This window comes from Penicillium malachiteum (genome assembly GCF_028827825.1).
Source record: "Penicillium malachiteum strain IBT 17515 chromosome Unknown utg000001l:1.0-8184562.0:1.0-8186909.0, whole genome shotgun sequence".
NCBI classification, from domain to species: domain Eukaryota; kingdom Fungi; phylum Ascomycota; class Eurotiomycetes; order Eurotiales; family Aspergillaceae; genus Penicillium; species Penicillium malachiteum.
In genome coordinates this window covers 2,620,116-2,634,494 of record NW_026643094.1, presented here as the reverse complement: position 1 = coordinate 2,634,494, position 14,379 = coordinate 2,620,116, and the positions used below count along the sequence as shown (strand labels likewise).

The 14,379-nt window shown below is 46.9% G+C and overlaps 6 protein-coding genes across 6 annotated transcripts; 5 read left to right on the top strand and 1 right to left on the bottom strand.

Annotated features, from left to right (window-relative positions):
- Nucleotides 1-771: 771 nt before the first annotated feature.
- On the bottom strand, nucleotides 772-1,233 carry N7483_000979 (uncharacterized protein; the record flags this gene model as incomplete). The annotated part of the gene is made up of 1 exon (XM_057084417.1): nucleotides 772-1,233. The coding sequence occupies one exon, from the start codon at nucleotides 1,231-1,233 to the stop codon at nucleotides 772-774; it is 462 nt and encodes a 153-aa protein (XP_056950566.1).
- An 817-nt stretch (nucleotides 1,234-2,050) lies between these two features.
- N7483_000978 (lytic polysaccharide monooxygenase AA11 family protein) lies at nucleotides 2,051-3,301 on the top strand (the record flags this gene model as incomplete). Its single annotated transcript, XM_057084416.1, has 1 exon — nucleotides 2,051-3,301. One exon carries the CDS (start codon nucleotides 2,051-2,053, stop codon nucleotides 3,299-3,301), a length of 1,251 nt encoding a protein of 416 aa, XP_056950565.1.
- A 712-nt stretch (nucleotides 3,302-4,013) lies between these two features.
- Nucleotides 4,014-5,362, top strand: N7483_000977 (60S ribosomal protein uL4; the record flags this gene model as incomplete). Its single annotated transcript, XM_057084415.1, has 3 exons — nucleotides 4,014-4,123; nucleotides 4,186-4,280; nucleotides 4,449-5,362. 3 exons carry the CDS (start codon nucleotides 4,014-4,016, stop codon nucleotides 5,360-5,362), a joined length of 1,119 nt encoding a protein of 372 aa, XP_056950564.1.
- Nucleotides 5,363-6,852: 1,490 nt separating this feature from the next.
- Nucleotides 6,853-7,958, top strand: N7483_000976 (NAD-dependent epimerase/dehydratase family protein; the record flags this gene model as incomplete). The annotated part of the gene is made up of 3 exons (XM_057084414.1): nucleotides 6,853-7,078; nucleotides 7,135-7,530; nucleotides 7,591-7,958. The coding sequence occupies 3 exons, from the start codon at nucleotides 6,853-6,855 to the stop codon at nucleotides 7,956-7,958; spliced, it is 990 nt and encodes a 329-aa protein (XP_056950563.1).
- A 524-nt stretch (nucleotides 7,959-8,482) lies between these two features.
- N7483_000975 (uncharacterized protein) lies at nucleotides 8,483-9,342 on the top strand (the record flags this gene model as incomplete). The annotated part of the gene is made up of 2 exons (XM_057084413.1): nucleotides 8,483-8,630; nucleotides 8,843-9,342. 2 exons carry the CDS (start codon nucleotides 8,483-8,485, stop codon nucleotides 9,340-9,342), a joined length of 648 nt encoding a protein of 215 aa, XP_056950562.1.
- Nucleotides 9,263-10,164, top strand: N7483_000974 (uncharacterized protein; the record flags this gene model as incomplete). Its single annotated transcript, XM_057084412.1, is given in 2 exon segments — nucleotides 9,263-10,134; nucleotides 10,146-10,164. 2 exon segments carry the CDS (start codon nucleotides 9,263-9,265, stop codon nucleotides 10,162-10,164), a joined length of 891 nt encoding a protein of 296 aa, XP_056950561.1.
- Between the last annotated feature and the right edge of the window lie 4,215 nt (nucleotides 10,165-14,379).

Below are 14,379 nucleotides of genomic sequence, written 5' to 3'. Positions count from 1 at the left end.
TGGCATTTTTGCCTCTGACTGAGTGTCAGTAATTCAACTTGAAGTTTGCGAAGAACTTGAACTAGTACTAGTAGCATGCAAATGTTAACTTGAAATCTCGGGTGGCTGCAAATGCAATATATCGTGGCGGATACTACTGCTAGTCCTACCAGTAGTAGTTTATAAAAGCAAATAGCATAAAACCTCGTTCTCAGATTTTTTTTTTATTATGGAGTCGATCAAATTCTCCGGTCAGATTTCGGGAGAAACGTAGAAGGATGACGTCTGAGAATGAATGTGATGAGACATGGGTGTCCCTGAAACAGGGATCGGTTGATACCTTCCCTTCTCCCCGGAGGACCCACCAAGATCTTCGCCGCGCTAAGCCGCACCATGTTAGCCATTGCTCCTGTCATTCTGGGATGCGAGATACCTGATCAGCGCATCTGACGGTCCAGTGAGATCTTCGCGTCTGAGGGAATATGAGTCGCAATCAACACCATGATATCCCCATGTGCATGGTTGAGGGCAGATGACATGTATTTCGTAGGATGCAGACGATGAGTTCTTCCTGTCAGCCACAATCCAATTCTGGATGTCTTGGGCGCGTAAAACATATACGTCATCGGTAGGTGTCTCTGAATCTTTTTTTACAGGTCGCAAGGGTGCACACGGCTGCATGGACATGCCAATTGTGGGTTACCGGATGCCCAACCGAGAGTCGTCGCTGAAGAAGACCGAGTTTGTAGTGGAGCTGTCATGCGAGGAAGACCGCTGAAACGAGAGCAACGCTCATAGGAATTGTAAACCCCAATTTCGATTCCGTCGTGGCATATTGGCATTTCTCGTGGATTGATTGGCGCTCGACCCGCTGACAAGAAACCATAGGCGCCTAGGGGGTGACTTCATGCAGCCAATCCCGTTGGTCCGCTGGTCGGGATGTCTGAGCACATGGCATCCCTGGGATCCCAAGGTTAATGGTGCGACATGAGAGATCTTGCTACCAGGGGTAGATGGGGTCACCTTGCGGTCGGTCTGTGCGGTGATTCGTGAATGGTGGTTGGCTCCCTCACCAGCCGCCCAGCCTAGTTGGAACATGTAGATCGCAGACCCTGGAGGGTCTGTCTTCTGGTATCTGACTGGCTGGAGACTACTTACCCTCTGCCACCACTCACCGTCTGATATATGCACCTGCAAGTGAAAGGAGCAGATATGAAACACCCCAGCGTTCTGGAAATGCTTCTCCCCCACCATGATGGGTCCTAGAGTTTGGCAAAATGAGATCGTCAAGCCATTTCTGAGTTAGCGAAGTGTGGAGGAGATCACACTTTACGAGTCTGCGATTAATTGTGATGTGTTCCTGTTATTGGGTCTTCATCATGATTCAGGGTCCTGATTGACAAAGAATAAGGGTACAATGCAGGGCAACAGACTGAGAGGCTAAAAGTAAATATAAGACCCTTCAGCGCCTATTGTACAGATCCTTTTTTTTCTCGCACATCTCAGTCTTCTCACTTTCTCAATTCACGGTTTGACACCTTTCGCAGGCTAGTCCTGTCTTTCTTTCTCTCTTTTTATTCATCCGGTAGTCGTTGCCTGTGGCAGCCTCATACATTCATTTTCTTTCAAGAAGTCCATCTGTCAGAATCTGTGACAATTAGCTTGTTTGAAACAAGAGAATATCAAAGAGATTTGTCCATTCTTGTTTGACTTAGTCTGAAAATACTAGTAAGTTGCCCTTGATTAACTGCTTGTCTGGCTTTTGGTCCCATTCAATGAAGTAGTGAATATGGATTGTTTTTGCATTCTGAGGATCTGGGGGCGGCTGATGCTTCACTGATCTTCAAATTGTCTATTTAAACTGCTGGTCAACCGAATTTTGAAAAGTTCCTCATCACTAATTCTTGAAAACAGAGTCTTCTGGCCATTTACAATCCTTTCCGTTCTCCCGCGACTACCAGCCAATCCTTTACGTGCGATCTTACTCGTCTGGTACGAAGAAGATCCTACATAGCATCATTCTTGTTACGACAATCCGTCTACTCAAAAAGCCTTTTTGCCCATTTTCAGCATGTACACCAAATCAATCCTTATTGGCCTGCTGGGTGCCTCTATGGCCCATGCCCACATGATCATGACGAAGCCTGTTCCTTACGGCAAAGACACGCTCAACAATTCCCCTCTGGCTGCTGATGGCAGCGATTTCCCGTGTAAGCTACGCTCAGACACATACCAGGTCACCGAGGAAAACGAAATGGTTATCGGAGAATCTCAACCCTTGACATTCGAGGGCAGTGCTACTCACGGTGGTGGATCATGTCAGATCAGTCTTACCACCGATCTGACGCCTTCGAAGACTACCGAATGGCAGGTTATTAAGTCATTTCAGGGTGGCTGCCCAGCCAATGTTGAGGGTAACCTCTCTGGTGGTTCCACCATGGTCGACCCGTACACATTCAATTTCACCATCCCTGACGGCATTTCTGCCGGCAAGTACACTCTCGCCTGGACCTGGTTCAACCGCGTCGGCAACCGTGAGATGTACATGAACTGTGCCCCAGTGACCGTGAAGACTAGCAGTTCCTCGAAGAGATCTGAGAACGCCGCTGTCAAGGATATTGAATCTGTCGATAAGGTCGAGAAGCGCTCTTCTAGCTTCCCGCCCATGTTTGTTGCCAATATCAATGGCTGCACTACTTCTGAGAGTGTTGACATTCGCTTCCCTCAGCCTGGTGATAACATTGAATATCTTGGCGAGCCATCCAATCTGGCCCAGGCGGGTGCAGCAGCTTGCACTGGTACTCCAACTTTTGCTACTGCTGGTGACTCCGCTACTGGTACCAACTCTGAATCCAGCTCTAGCTCTAGCTCTAGCTCTAGCTCATCCGGTTCTGGTTCTGGTTCTGGTTCGGGCTCGGCTTCAGGCTCGGGAACAACTTCTGCGCCATCATACAGCGCCCCGACCTCAAGCGAGGCCCCTGAACCCGCTCAGCCTTCTAGCTCCTCCACGGCTCAACAGTATGCACCAACGCCCACTGCCTCGGCTGCCTCTCCCGCAAGCCCTTCCTCATCCTCAACCAGCTCCAGCTCTGGTACCCTCAGCGGCTCATGCAGCACAGAGGGTGAGTGGAATTGTATCGCCGGCACGTCATTCCAGCGTTGCGCCAGTGGCACCTGGTCTGTCGCTCAGCAAATGGCATCTGGCACCAAATGCACCTCAGGTACGAGCTCAGAGTTGTCTGTCGTCGCTAGTCGACGAGCTCGTGCCATCTCTGAGTTGCGCTTCCGCAAACGAAATATCGGTGAATCTCACCACGCTTAGATAGATACAACACCTGCTGGTTAGGGTGTTATTTGAACTTCATTTTCTTTCCATATTCTGCTTCTTCTCCTTCCATTCGCTTCGTTTCCGTTTTCTAGGTCAGTGTCCTAGAACGGACCCCTTCGTTTTGTCTCTTCGGGGAGTCATTCTTTTTCTTGCCTTTTTGTCTTGTATATTTAGGAGAAGAGGTTATATTGGGAAGGTCATTGTGCGACCAAGTGTCTTCAATTCAAAAAATTCATCTTGTCTGATTTTCAAATTTCCTGTCAGTAGTATTTCGGAGGATTATGCAATCGTCGAGTGCGTGAGCTAGACGTAAGTATAGGTAAATTGAACATGGCGTCATTGTGCCATTCATTTAAGTCTCAAACGCAGAGCCATCCATGGAAGTGATCAAGTTTAGAATGAGCCCATAGCTTATGTAGATCTGGATATTGGCATCATCTAGATAGGATGTGGATGTATGTATGAATGGTGGATCGCACCTTCTCCACGAAATCGAATGTCAACAATCCCAAATAGGAAAGTTCGGGTGGGGTCACATGAATTACATAAGGTTTCGAGGTGGGGCATATCCAAATGTAGTTAACCAGGGCTTAGGGTTTGATCCCGCACTGACTAGGCTTAGCTCACTAAGCGAAAAAATCCACAGGTCAGGCTATACTGGGAATCTCTTGAACTTCAACCTCACCAACGACACCGAACGACAACAATGGCCACCCGCCCTACCGTCTCGATCGCCACCGCTGAGGGCAAGCCCTCCGGGGCCACCTACCCCCTGCCCTCTGTCTTCACTGCGCCCATCCGTTCGGACATTGTCCAGTACGACATCTCTTGAAATGAAAATTTGGTTCGAGGTGGAAATGCTGATGTTTTCTCTACAGGCAGGTGCACACCGGCATGGCCAAGAACAAGCGTCAGCCTTACGCCGTCAGCGAGAAGGCTGGTGAGCAGACTTCTGCTGAGTCCTGGGGTACCGGTACGTTTAAATAAAACCTTCATTTCGATTGCGATATTGGATGAGATTCTTCGAGGGGACATCGAAAAAAAAAAGTGGAGATGTGAAATGGAAGAATTTTTCATGGGAGATGAAACTCAATGGCTCAATTGGACAAGCCGCTAACGAACCTCATTTTCAATTGAACAGGTCGTGCTGTTGCTCGTATTCCTCGTGTCTCTGGTGGTGGTACTCACCGTGCCGGTCAGGCTGCCTTCGGTAACATGTGCCGTTCCGGTCGTATGTTCGCTCCCACCAAGGTCTGGCGCAAGTGGCACCAGAAGATCAACCTCAACCAGAAGCGTTTCGCTACTGCTTCCGCCGTTGCTGCTTCTTCCGTCCCTGCCCTCCTCTTCGCCCGTGGTCACCGTGTCGCCAAGGTCCCTGAGGTTCCCCTCGTTGTTGAGTCCAAGACCTTCGCCGGTGCTGCCCTGACCAAGACCAAGGCCGCCATTGCCCTTCTCCAGGCCCTCGGTGCTGGTGAGGAGCTCGTCAAGGTCTCCAAGTCCCGCAAGCTCCGTGCTGGTAAGGGTAAGCTCCGTAACCGCCGCTTCCGCCAGCGCCGCGGTCCCCTCGTTGTCTACAACCCCGAGACCGATGGCAAGGAGCTTGTCCGTGCTTTCCGCAACATCCCCGGTGTTGAGACCTCCTCCGTCTTCTCCCTCAACCTCCTCCAGCTCGCCCCTGGTGGTCACCTCGGTCGCTTCGTCGTCTGGACCTCCTCCGCCTTCGAGTCTCTCGACCAGGTCTACGGAACCACCACCAGCCCCTCTGCCCTCAAGAAGGACTACCTCCTTCCTTCCGGCCTTGTTGCCAACGCTGACCTTGCCCGTCTCATCAACTCTTCTGAAATCCAGTCCGTTGTCCGCGCCCCCAAGGGTGAGGCCCGTACCAAGCGTACCAACGTCCAGAAGAAGAACCCTCTCCGCAACAAGCAGGTCATGCTCCGTCTCAACCCCTACGCCGGTGCTTACGCCAAGCAGAAGCTTGGCCAGCAGTCTGTTGAGGGTGGCAAGCCTGAGCGCGCTAACGCCACTTTCCTCAACACTCTGTCTGAGGAGTAAGCGTTGTCTTTCTTCTCTTTTGGGTTTTTACGGTTGAAAAAATGGTAGTCTCTGAGCAAAAATGAATAAATGTCCTTTTTTGCAATACCCCTTTGGCTCTGGATTCGGAGTATAATATGATGGTTATGTTATGATCTTATTGCTTGCAGAACTGTAGTACACCGATGGTGAGTTGCCCGTCAATGTAAGAATGTAGCATCGTGCATGGCCCAATATGAATTCTTGTCTTCCAAGGTTTAAAAGAAAAAAAGACCGGATAGAATTTACCCGAGTACTTTCCAGTCGTTCACTCAGGCTGGCAATGGCCTATACCCTTGCTGTCCTATTTAAACATTTGAAGGTGTGACTTCGTTATACTAGCTTGAGCCCCCAAGGAAAACGCATTAGGAAAATCCGAGTCTACACACTTCAAGTTGAATTTTTGTTTTATTGACATGCGCCGGACGGATTATGAGGACATGTTTCCAGATCTAATAACCAGCTCATTTTGAACAGGGGTAGAAAGAAGACTCGGAGTTTCCACGTTTACTGCTCACCTGGGCACTGGCAGGTGGCAAGTTGCATGTATTCCAAGGTTGGACTAAAGCCCTGGAGTGTGCCTACATGTGCAGGTGCAATTGATTTTTACGCTTCAAGGTTGTGCTAGTGTAGTATGAGTGGAATTCCAGGCTTCATCTAAGATTCATCCACTCAAGTGCTGGCATGGATCTGAATACTAGAATCTGCCAGTGTCCGATTCTCAACTTGAAAATTGAAGCTTCAAAGTTGAGATGAATGAATATATCTACTAGTAAGCATAAAATCACCGGCCCCTGCCACTGGCAGTGTCGGACAGTCACGGTGTTCAACTTGAACTTGAACTTGCAGTTGATGCCTACCTAGTACTAGTAATGTACAAATAGTACTAGAACTGTTCCTCCCTCCCATAATCACTTGACCACAAGTCAGATATGCCTGCTGTCCTGGAAATGGGATAGTAGTTGGTCTTTTGATACTAGCAAAAGGTACATCTCTTCCAAGGTTAGCACCGGGGTTCAAATGTTGGGAATATCACTAGTGCCATGGAGCTATCGATTAATATAATTTCCCCGCATATATACAGGAAATTCTTGGAATTTTGACAACTTCCATTTGGGAATATTCTCTGGCGAATATGGAATAGGAAATGAAACAAGAGGTGAAGCTGGTTTTCCTATAGGGTTGGGGGTCTGGTGCTGATTGGATAGATTTCTGGAAACTTTAGCCGACCGGCGAGCTCGGCGGGTTCGGCGAGAGCAGCTTCATGTTAACATGTAAAGGCTGACGAATCTAAATGATTGAAAATCAACACACAGATTCGAAATTGAATCAATGGAATGATGGCTATAAATTGGCACAAAAGCCCATCACTGGGGGTATACAACCAACTTCCAGTTTAACAATCATCTTCACACAAGATCCAATCGATCCAAACAAAAAAGTCACAAACCAAGCAACAAACTACCAACAAAATGTCGCCTAGAATCTTCGTCACTGGTGCCACTGGCTACATTGGCGGCCATGCCACTGAACTCTTGATTGCCTCCCACCCTGAGTACGAGGTTGTGGCTCTGGTCCGCACTGAGGAGCAGGGAGCTGCGCTTCGGGCTCACTGGCCTCAGATCACGACTGTGATCGGAACACTCGACGATGAAAATGTTATCAAAGATGAAAGTGCCAAGGCAGATGTTGTCCTGCGTAAGTCATAACTCATGGCGCTTCATGATCGAAGTAAGAACTAACTTGCAGACCAGAACTCGCAAGTTCCGACCATATCCCCGTTGTCAAGTCTGCGATCGCAGGACTTGCCACTGGAGGCGGCAAATTGATTCATATCTCTGGTACCGGTGTGTTGAACGACATGTCGACAGGCGCCGGTAACCCGACACCTAAAGTGTACGATGATATCAAGGACCTGAAGGAGATTACCTCCCTTCCAGACTCCGCCTTTCACCGCGACGTTGACGATGCTGTGCTCACAACCGGTGCTCAGAGCAACGTGCCTACTGCCATCATCTGCCCTCCTCTTATTTATGGTGTTGGTCAAGGCCCGTTGAAGAAGCGAAGTATGCAGATTCCTTTCCTCAGTGAGGCGATTCTGAAGAGAGGACGTGGTTTCACTGTTGGCGAAGGAAAAAATATTTGGGATCGTAAGTACACTTCTTTACATATGACTCTCTTCGTTCGGGACGATGGCTAATGGTGACCAGACATCTATGTCGGAGATGTGGCCAAAGCGTGCATTGTGCTGATCGAAGAGGCTCTTAAGCCTAACGGGGGATCTGCACAGTGGGGCCCCGAGGGATACTACTTCGTTGAGTCGGGCGAGTTCGCGTGGAAGGATATCGCTGCCAAGATCACAGAAATCGCCAAAGACTTGGGAAAGATTGAATCCGCGGAAGTTGATGAGCTGTCCGTCGAGGAGGCCTCCAAGTTTCACCCATGGGCCCCTGTCCTGTGGGGAGGCAACTGCCGAAGCCGAGCCACTCGTCTTCGCTCTCTCGGTTGGAAGCCTGAGGGACCAACAGTATGGGAAGCCCTTCCAGCAATCGTGAAGGCGGAATCGAATGCACTCTAAAGTGAGGTCTTGAATGATGAGTCAAAGAAATTGTTTTATCATCTGTTTTTGGAGTCTTAGAAAGCATTCGTCAATAGTTGAACAAATTTCAAGTTATGATTTTTACTAATACTTTCTATTATTTCTCTTACACAGTACGCCTCTTTCTACCTAAGCATCTTCCCCTACGCCCAGCTAAGCATGATTAAGGTCTGAAAAGACACTGCAAATGGTATCATGAGCCTCGTCAACTGGTGAATATATTCAAACCCCGCCAAGTCAGGATAGGCCAAAATGCCCCACTTCCCACGGTTATCGGGATTCAAGCGTTCGGTCGATGAACTCCATTAAGGTTAGTTCCGTCTTACAGACATTCCAGGGCTGAGACTTGACTTAGAACATCTAGTGCTTACCAACTCCACCATTCTCTCTCTCTTTAACACAACTCTTGGAAACTTTGATCTTGACTATGAATCATTTCTCACTTGAACTATAGTCAGTCCGAGCCAACGTATTTCCCGGATGAGGGGTCATTGTCATTGAGCATGGGTGCGACCTCAAGACCTGAGCCTATGCTATGGTCCCTCAAAGACGAGCGGCATTGGGAAGATGAGATGGATGAAATGGAAGTGGACGAGATACAGGCTGAAAGCCCTGAACAATTCGTTACAATCACCAATGACCAGCAGATACGTACGAGTCTGAATATCCCCAGTGATGTCCTGGTTCGCTAGATCCTGATACATGAATCAAGAGCCTCTAGATTATCTGGTCCAGCAAGTAGGATCGTTTCTTTCTGGAACGCATCTTACTTCCATTCCGCCTCAAGTAGTGCAACAGGCCTTTAACTACCGTACGCATGTCACAGTCCCAAATATCATGATTTGCCTAACTTGGTTATCTAGGGCTTTCAATAATGACACCTCGTGTGCTTCCTGCAACAAACTCGGTAAATCCATATCTCCAATTTTGGTTGCCATTATCAATGAACGACAGGGCGTTGTTCCCTGCGTTACTCTCTGCGTCTCTTTCACATCGGGTAATCAACGGCCTCCTTTCTGGTGTTATCTCTTCCCGCTACAGTGACGATACTCCGCATCTCCAAGCTTGCTATAAAGAGACAATAAGCGCACTCAATGATGTCCTTCGAGATCCTTCACGTGCAACTACTGATGAAACAATCTTGGCGGTCTTGATGACTGTCGAGAAACCCGAAATAGAGATGCACAAATTATGGTCCCAGGAGTCTCCCTTTCAAGCACCTCTTCAAGGTCTCCAATGGCTGAACGTGCACAGTGCAAGGGAGCCTAACTTGACCCATCAAAATGGGCTCTGTCGTATTATACAGCTGCGTGGAGGTCTTGCCAATATCCAAACCCCAGGAGTCGCAGCAGCAGTCTTTTAGTGAGTTGAGCTCTGCTATACACTGTGACATGCCATTGAAGATTCTAACTCCGAACTGCAGCCGAGTCCTTGTCAACTCTACATTACTTTTGACTGCACCGGCTCTTCCATTTTACCCATTATCTGGCTCAATACAAAATATACTGGATACAGAAACATCCGACAACCAAATACTGATGGAGACTACTACCATAAGCTCAGTGGCATGCAACCATCCAAATATCAGCCTGGATATGAAATGTACATTCTTTGAACTAGCTGCCTACACAAGGTCTATTGAAAGCTATGTCCGAGGTGATACTCTACGACTGGACGCCCAGATGATGTGCGACAGGCGCAATCTAGCACAGTACAACCTCATGTCCATTCCCAGCACCAGTGGACGGCACCATGAGAATGCACTATCAGAGATATGCCGCATAGCTGCTATAATCTACAGCATTGGCGTGACATTTCCACTTGCAGGAGTTGGCGCACCATTCCCAAAACTCGTGCAATTATTACAGTCCGAGCTGAAGAACAGTGAGATTCTAGAATCGGACCCGCAAGTTTCAACAACAAATCAAGTCCTGTTGTGGGTCTTGACGATGGGTGGCATTGCGTCAATTGAGAAATCCGAAAGAAAGTGGTATGCGACAGCATTAGTGGAAGTCATGACTAGATGCCAACTGTCTGAATGGACGGATATGAGAAACTCGCTGAAGGAGATTCTGTGGCTTGATAGTGCTTGCAACATGGCAGGTAAAGAGCTCTGGAAGGAGACTCACTCGATTATGCAACAGCAATTAGAGCAGTCTTATTCAGGGAGAAGGTCGCCATGTGATCATTGCAGGGTCAGGAAGATCAAGTGCAGTAATAAAAGACCTTGTGAGAATTGTATTCACAGTGGATTGGAATGTGGGTCAAAAATTTCGAATTTTGTTGATCAACGAAAAGTGCATATATACACTATTCGACAAAGGCCTTGTGATTTATGCAAAAGAAGGAGAGTCAAATGTGACAAGGGACATCCTTGTCAACGGTGCTCGAATGGAGGATTCAGCTGCACTTACGTATAAAGAAAACTAGATGATGCCACTTTAAATGTTATGACTTAAATGCAAGTTGTGGAATACCTATAATAACTACAAGTTTGTGTACGTATGTGGGAGGAGTTTTAGATCTATCTGTGCTATGTATGTACCTTGCATCCAGCATTTAAGGTGCTTGTTGCCAGTGCCAGTGCCAGCCTGAGTGCATAGTACTAGTATTCAAACTTGAATGATCATGCCCAGATGCCCCTGGCAGTGGCTTGAACAGCACCCTACTCGTAACATTCACTAGCATTTACATTGTGTAAGTTATGGATATCAGGGCTCGTACGCGCCGCGGAGATACATGTAGGACACAGACAAATATTCAGCCTTGAATGTTGATCACTGCTGAAACTTCATACTATTTGCACTATTAGAACTGTTGCGAAGTACGCAGTAGATATTACTGGTCCACTGCCTCGGTGGCAGTGTTGGGAATCGAAGTGTTGACATTGAAGCTGTAGATGGTAGTACTCAAGCTCACTGGCATGTGTAGATCCGGAGCTCCCAACCTTGGAAAGTTGTCTTCTTTTTCTTTTTGAACATCAATATCAATAGTACTATCAAGTTGAATGCAGCTTCTCAAAGTACAAGGCTTGGAGAATCCAAGTCAGGACTCCAGAGCAATCTCTGAATGCGCATTGGGCATCCTGACACATGTGCATACTAGAACTAACGATTTCACCTCCACTTCAGCACCGCGAACAGATACACCTACTAGTAGAATTATGCCAGCTGAAAACAACCTGTAGGCTGACAAAATGATACATACTACATTGCCGATCCCCTGAAAAGCGTTGAACTTCGGGACCGCGCTACTCCACTCTTGACATGCGAGAGGCTAAATCGGGATTAACGGCGCTACATCGGTACTTCAGATCGAAGAATATTTCACGTGCTACGCCAGGACCCGTTGTAAATACCGAAAGTTAGGAGCTGAGCTCTGAGAGACATCTAGGAAATGAGGTTTCACTTTGTTCCAAGGTTGTACTAAATTTGAGGTGTATCGCTTGGCTTGTTACATACATCATCCACTGCCAGAGAACAGTGCTCTTTACTCTAGTCTGAGGAGACCTCGGGACTGTTCAAATGTTGAGGAAAAACTTGAACATCTGAGCGCAATCCATATCGGGATTCACTGGCATATCCCCCAGGTGCCACTGGCAGATCCTTTCAAATGTTCGATCTTCCATGCACATGTGTGCCTCGATCTAGATACGCCTCCTGTAGGCACACGTTGGACATACATATATGAGTTGACAAGTATCATATTTCTGACAGTTTCCTCCGGTCGAGAACCTACCCAGGTGAAAAAAAAAACTAATACCTCAGTATCTTTATCACATGCACCTGACGCTGCCAGTGTCAATAGGCGTTGCCTAGGCCTCAAGACTCGGAAGTTGAATTTGCTACTAGTACAGACTCCAGAGTACACATGTCTTAAATCCTATACCGCACTTTCTTTTGGGTACAAATGCAGACCGTTGATCCGGGGGCTGTGTGAGCTAATATTAATTCATTTAGGTTGGGACGAAATCATACATCAATACTAGTAACCAGTGAGACATATATTGGAATTTCGTACTTTTGATCTAAACGGAGTCCGATACCCTAGCCCACTCGGAAATTGAGGGGCACAAAAAACTGTAACCTGTCAACTTGGCGATCCAGCCTCCGGATTATACACGGAGCTACAGAGTATGGCGATCATAATCCACGTTGAGGCTGAAGCCGGCTCATCCTTGTTCAACAGACATGGAACTATACTCTAAATGAGACGGACTAGGAGAACAGAAAATCTTAATTTGCGTTAATTGAATTCGGATTCACATGTTTCTTTTTACTTCTAGAACCTCAATCTATTTGAATTTTGTTTATTCGGTTGGCGCCGGTTTCCTTAGAGTGGATCAGTCATAGAAACCCGTCCACATGTGCAGAAGTATGCCGAGATTAATCCAACATTTTGAATACCGGGACTTGGGATGATCTTACAAAATCATACCCGCGGAAATAAATCAATAGTGAGCCCCGTGAACATCAGGAAGAGGAGCCTTTCCCCAAGATACCACGTATCCCTAGTAAACATTTAAGCTAAAGGCACTGTAAACTCGGGCACGCGGACAAACGCTAATCTTCGGGAAAGTCGACCGAAAGTCCAAGCGACGATCAGATTCACAAACATACGACGCCAAGAACACAGTCAGGGTCCACGATAGTCGCCAGCACGGAGGGGCCTGATTCGGTCAAGGTGGAGATCGATGTACGTCAGTTTTCGGGCGGCACGGAAGTTCCGCGTATCGACGAGGCAAAGTTACAGAAATGCCATAGTCAGAAGCCGAGAGTCCGGGAATGTAGAATTGAGTTTTGGAGCTATGGAGTAAATGGGGTACAAGATCCTTGGAAAAGATTTTTTTGGTCTATCTTCCTTTTTTGACTGGTTAGATTCCATTGTAGTACGAGCCGTGTATGAAAGCTTCGTGAGATGAGTTACCAGGTATTTCACTAGCGAGCCCACTATTAAGTTAAAAATATATGGGAACAGGGGGAAATTTCAAAATGAAAAAATAAAGATCCACGCGAATGGCTTAGAATGCAACATGAATTAACCGAGATCCTTTCGGAAAGCCACTTAAACACCCATGAGACATTAAGAAAAGTCCAGATGTCGGAGAATTTTTCTGGTCCGATATTAGGCATCCGGTGAGACCTTAAGAGGAACAGTGGGCTATGTCTAGGATCAACCAATTTAACTACTATCAACCTTGAAAGACCTCGGATGTACAATAAATTAATTTAGACACATGTTCAAACTGTACTCGTCAAGAATGGCGGTATATGGATTAAATCTGGAGTTTTTGATAGACCATACCCGTAGTGCACGAGTAAATATCAACCTAAACAGTCTAGATATACGAACCAGAACGGCGAAAATAACGAATTATGGAGTAGAAAGTGGAAGGCGAGTCCCATTAAGGGAAAGTCCATATTTAGCGGATCCAGAAATATCGATTTGCTCTTGTACAAGACGCATGTCTCACCTAACACGAAAACGATTCAGGGGCGCGGCACCAGAATAGTATACCTAGGTACTTTACCGGGAGTCAACCGGGACTCGGACGCTATAATGTGGAGGGAGCACGGGCGATGCAAAACATCTAGGACATCTGGACTAACTTGAACTGCAAATACCGAGTTCAAAGTTTGAGTAGAGTTGCAACGCACTGGCAGTAGCGTTTGATAGCTCAAGAACTAGACATGGTTCATCTGTGCAGCCAAGACTTATGCGAGGTTCGAAAATTTGAAGAAATTAATTTATTTATTTCACAGCACTTGAGCGGTCTACAGTGAAAAGTGTCCTCCACTTAGGTCACGGTGTATATGATCGTAGTACATATGTGGATGCGCGGATACAATGGCGTGGCGCCTCCGAGTCTCCATATCAGGATTTTTTATCTGATTATTTTTTTCACATCTACATGTACATACTCGTTAAGAGCAATTATCCATCCGGAAAAATTTAACTACGTTAATTCGTATACATTGACGTCAATTGACCCTAAAGAGGTTATAAGCACTGGCACCATAAGTGGATTCATATAGCACTTGATTGAGAGAGGTAGTCTGCTCCGTTTAAGGTCACTGTTGTGGTCGGTATTTGTTCGGAAGAAAACTGGGTCCTATTATAAAGGAACCAATGGTATGGTCATATTATAGCCGTGATGAGGTGTGCGAGTTTTTCGGGTCGACATGCCAGATGGGACAGGCTCTATTCATTGCCGGGTTGGAGTAAGAGAAGCTCATGAAGTCCCGAGCGGACTAGTCTTCTCCCATCTCACTTTAAACTTCAATTAGTATTTTATCTTGTTCTGATTATCAAAATGGTCTAACTTTTCGGACAATCTCATTTAATTTTTACGCGATACCTAGAATAGAAAAAGCAGGGAGGCTTGAGAGTGACCAAATAG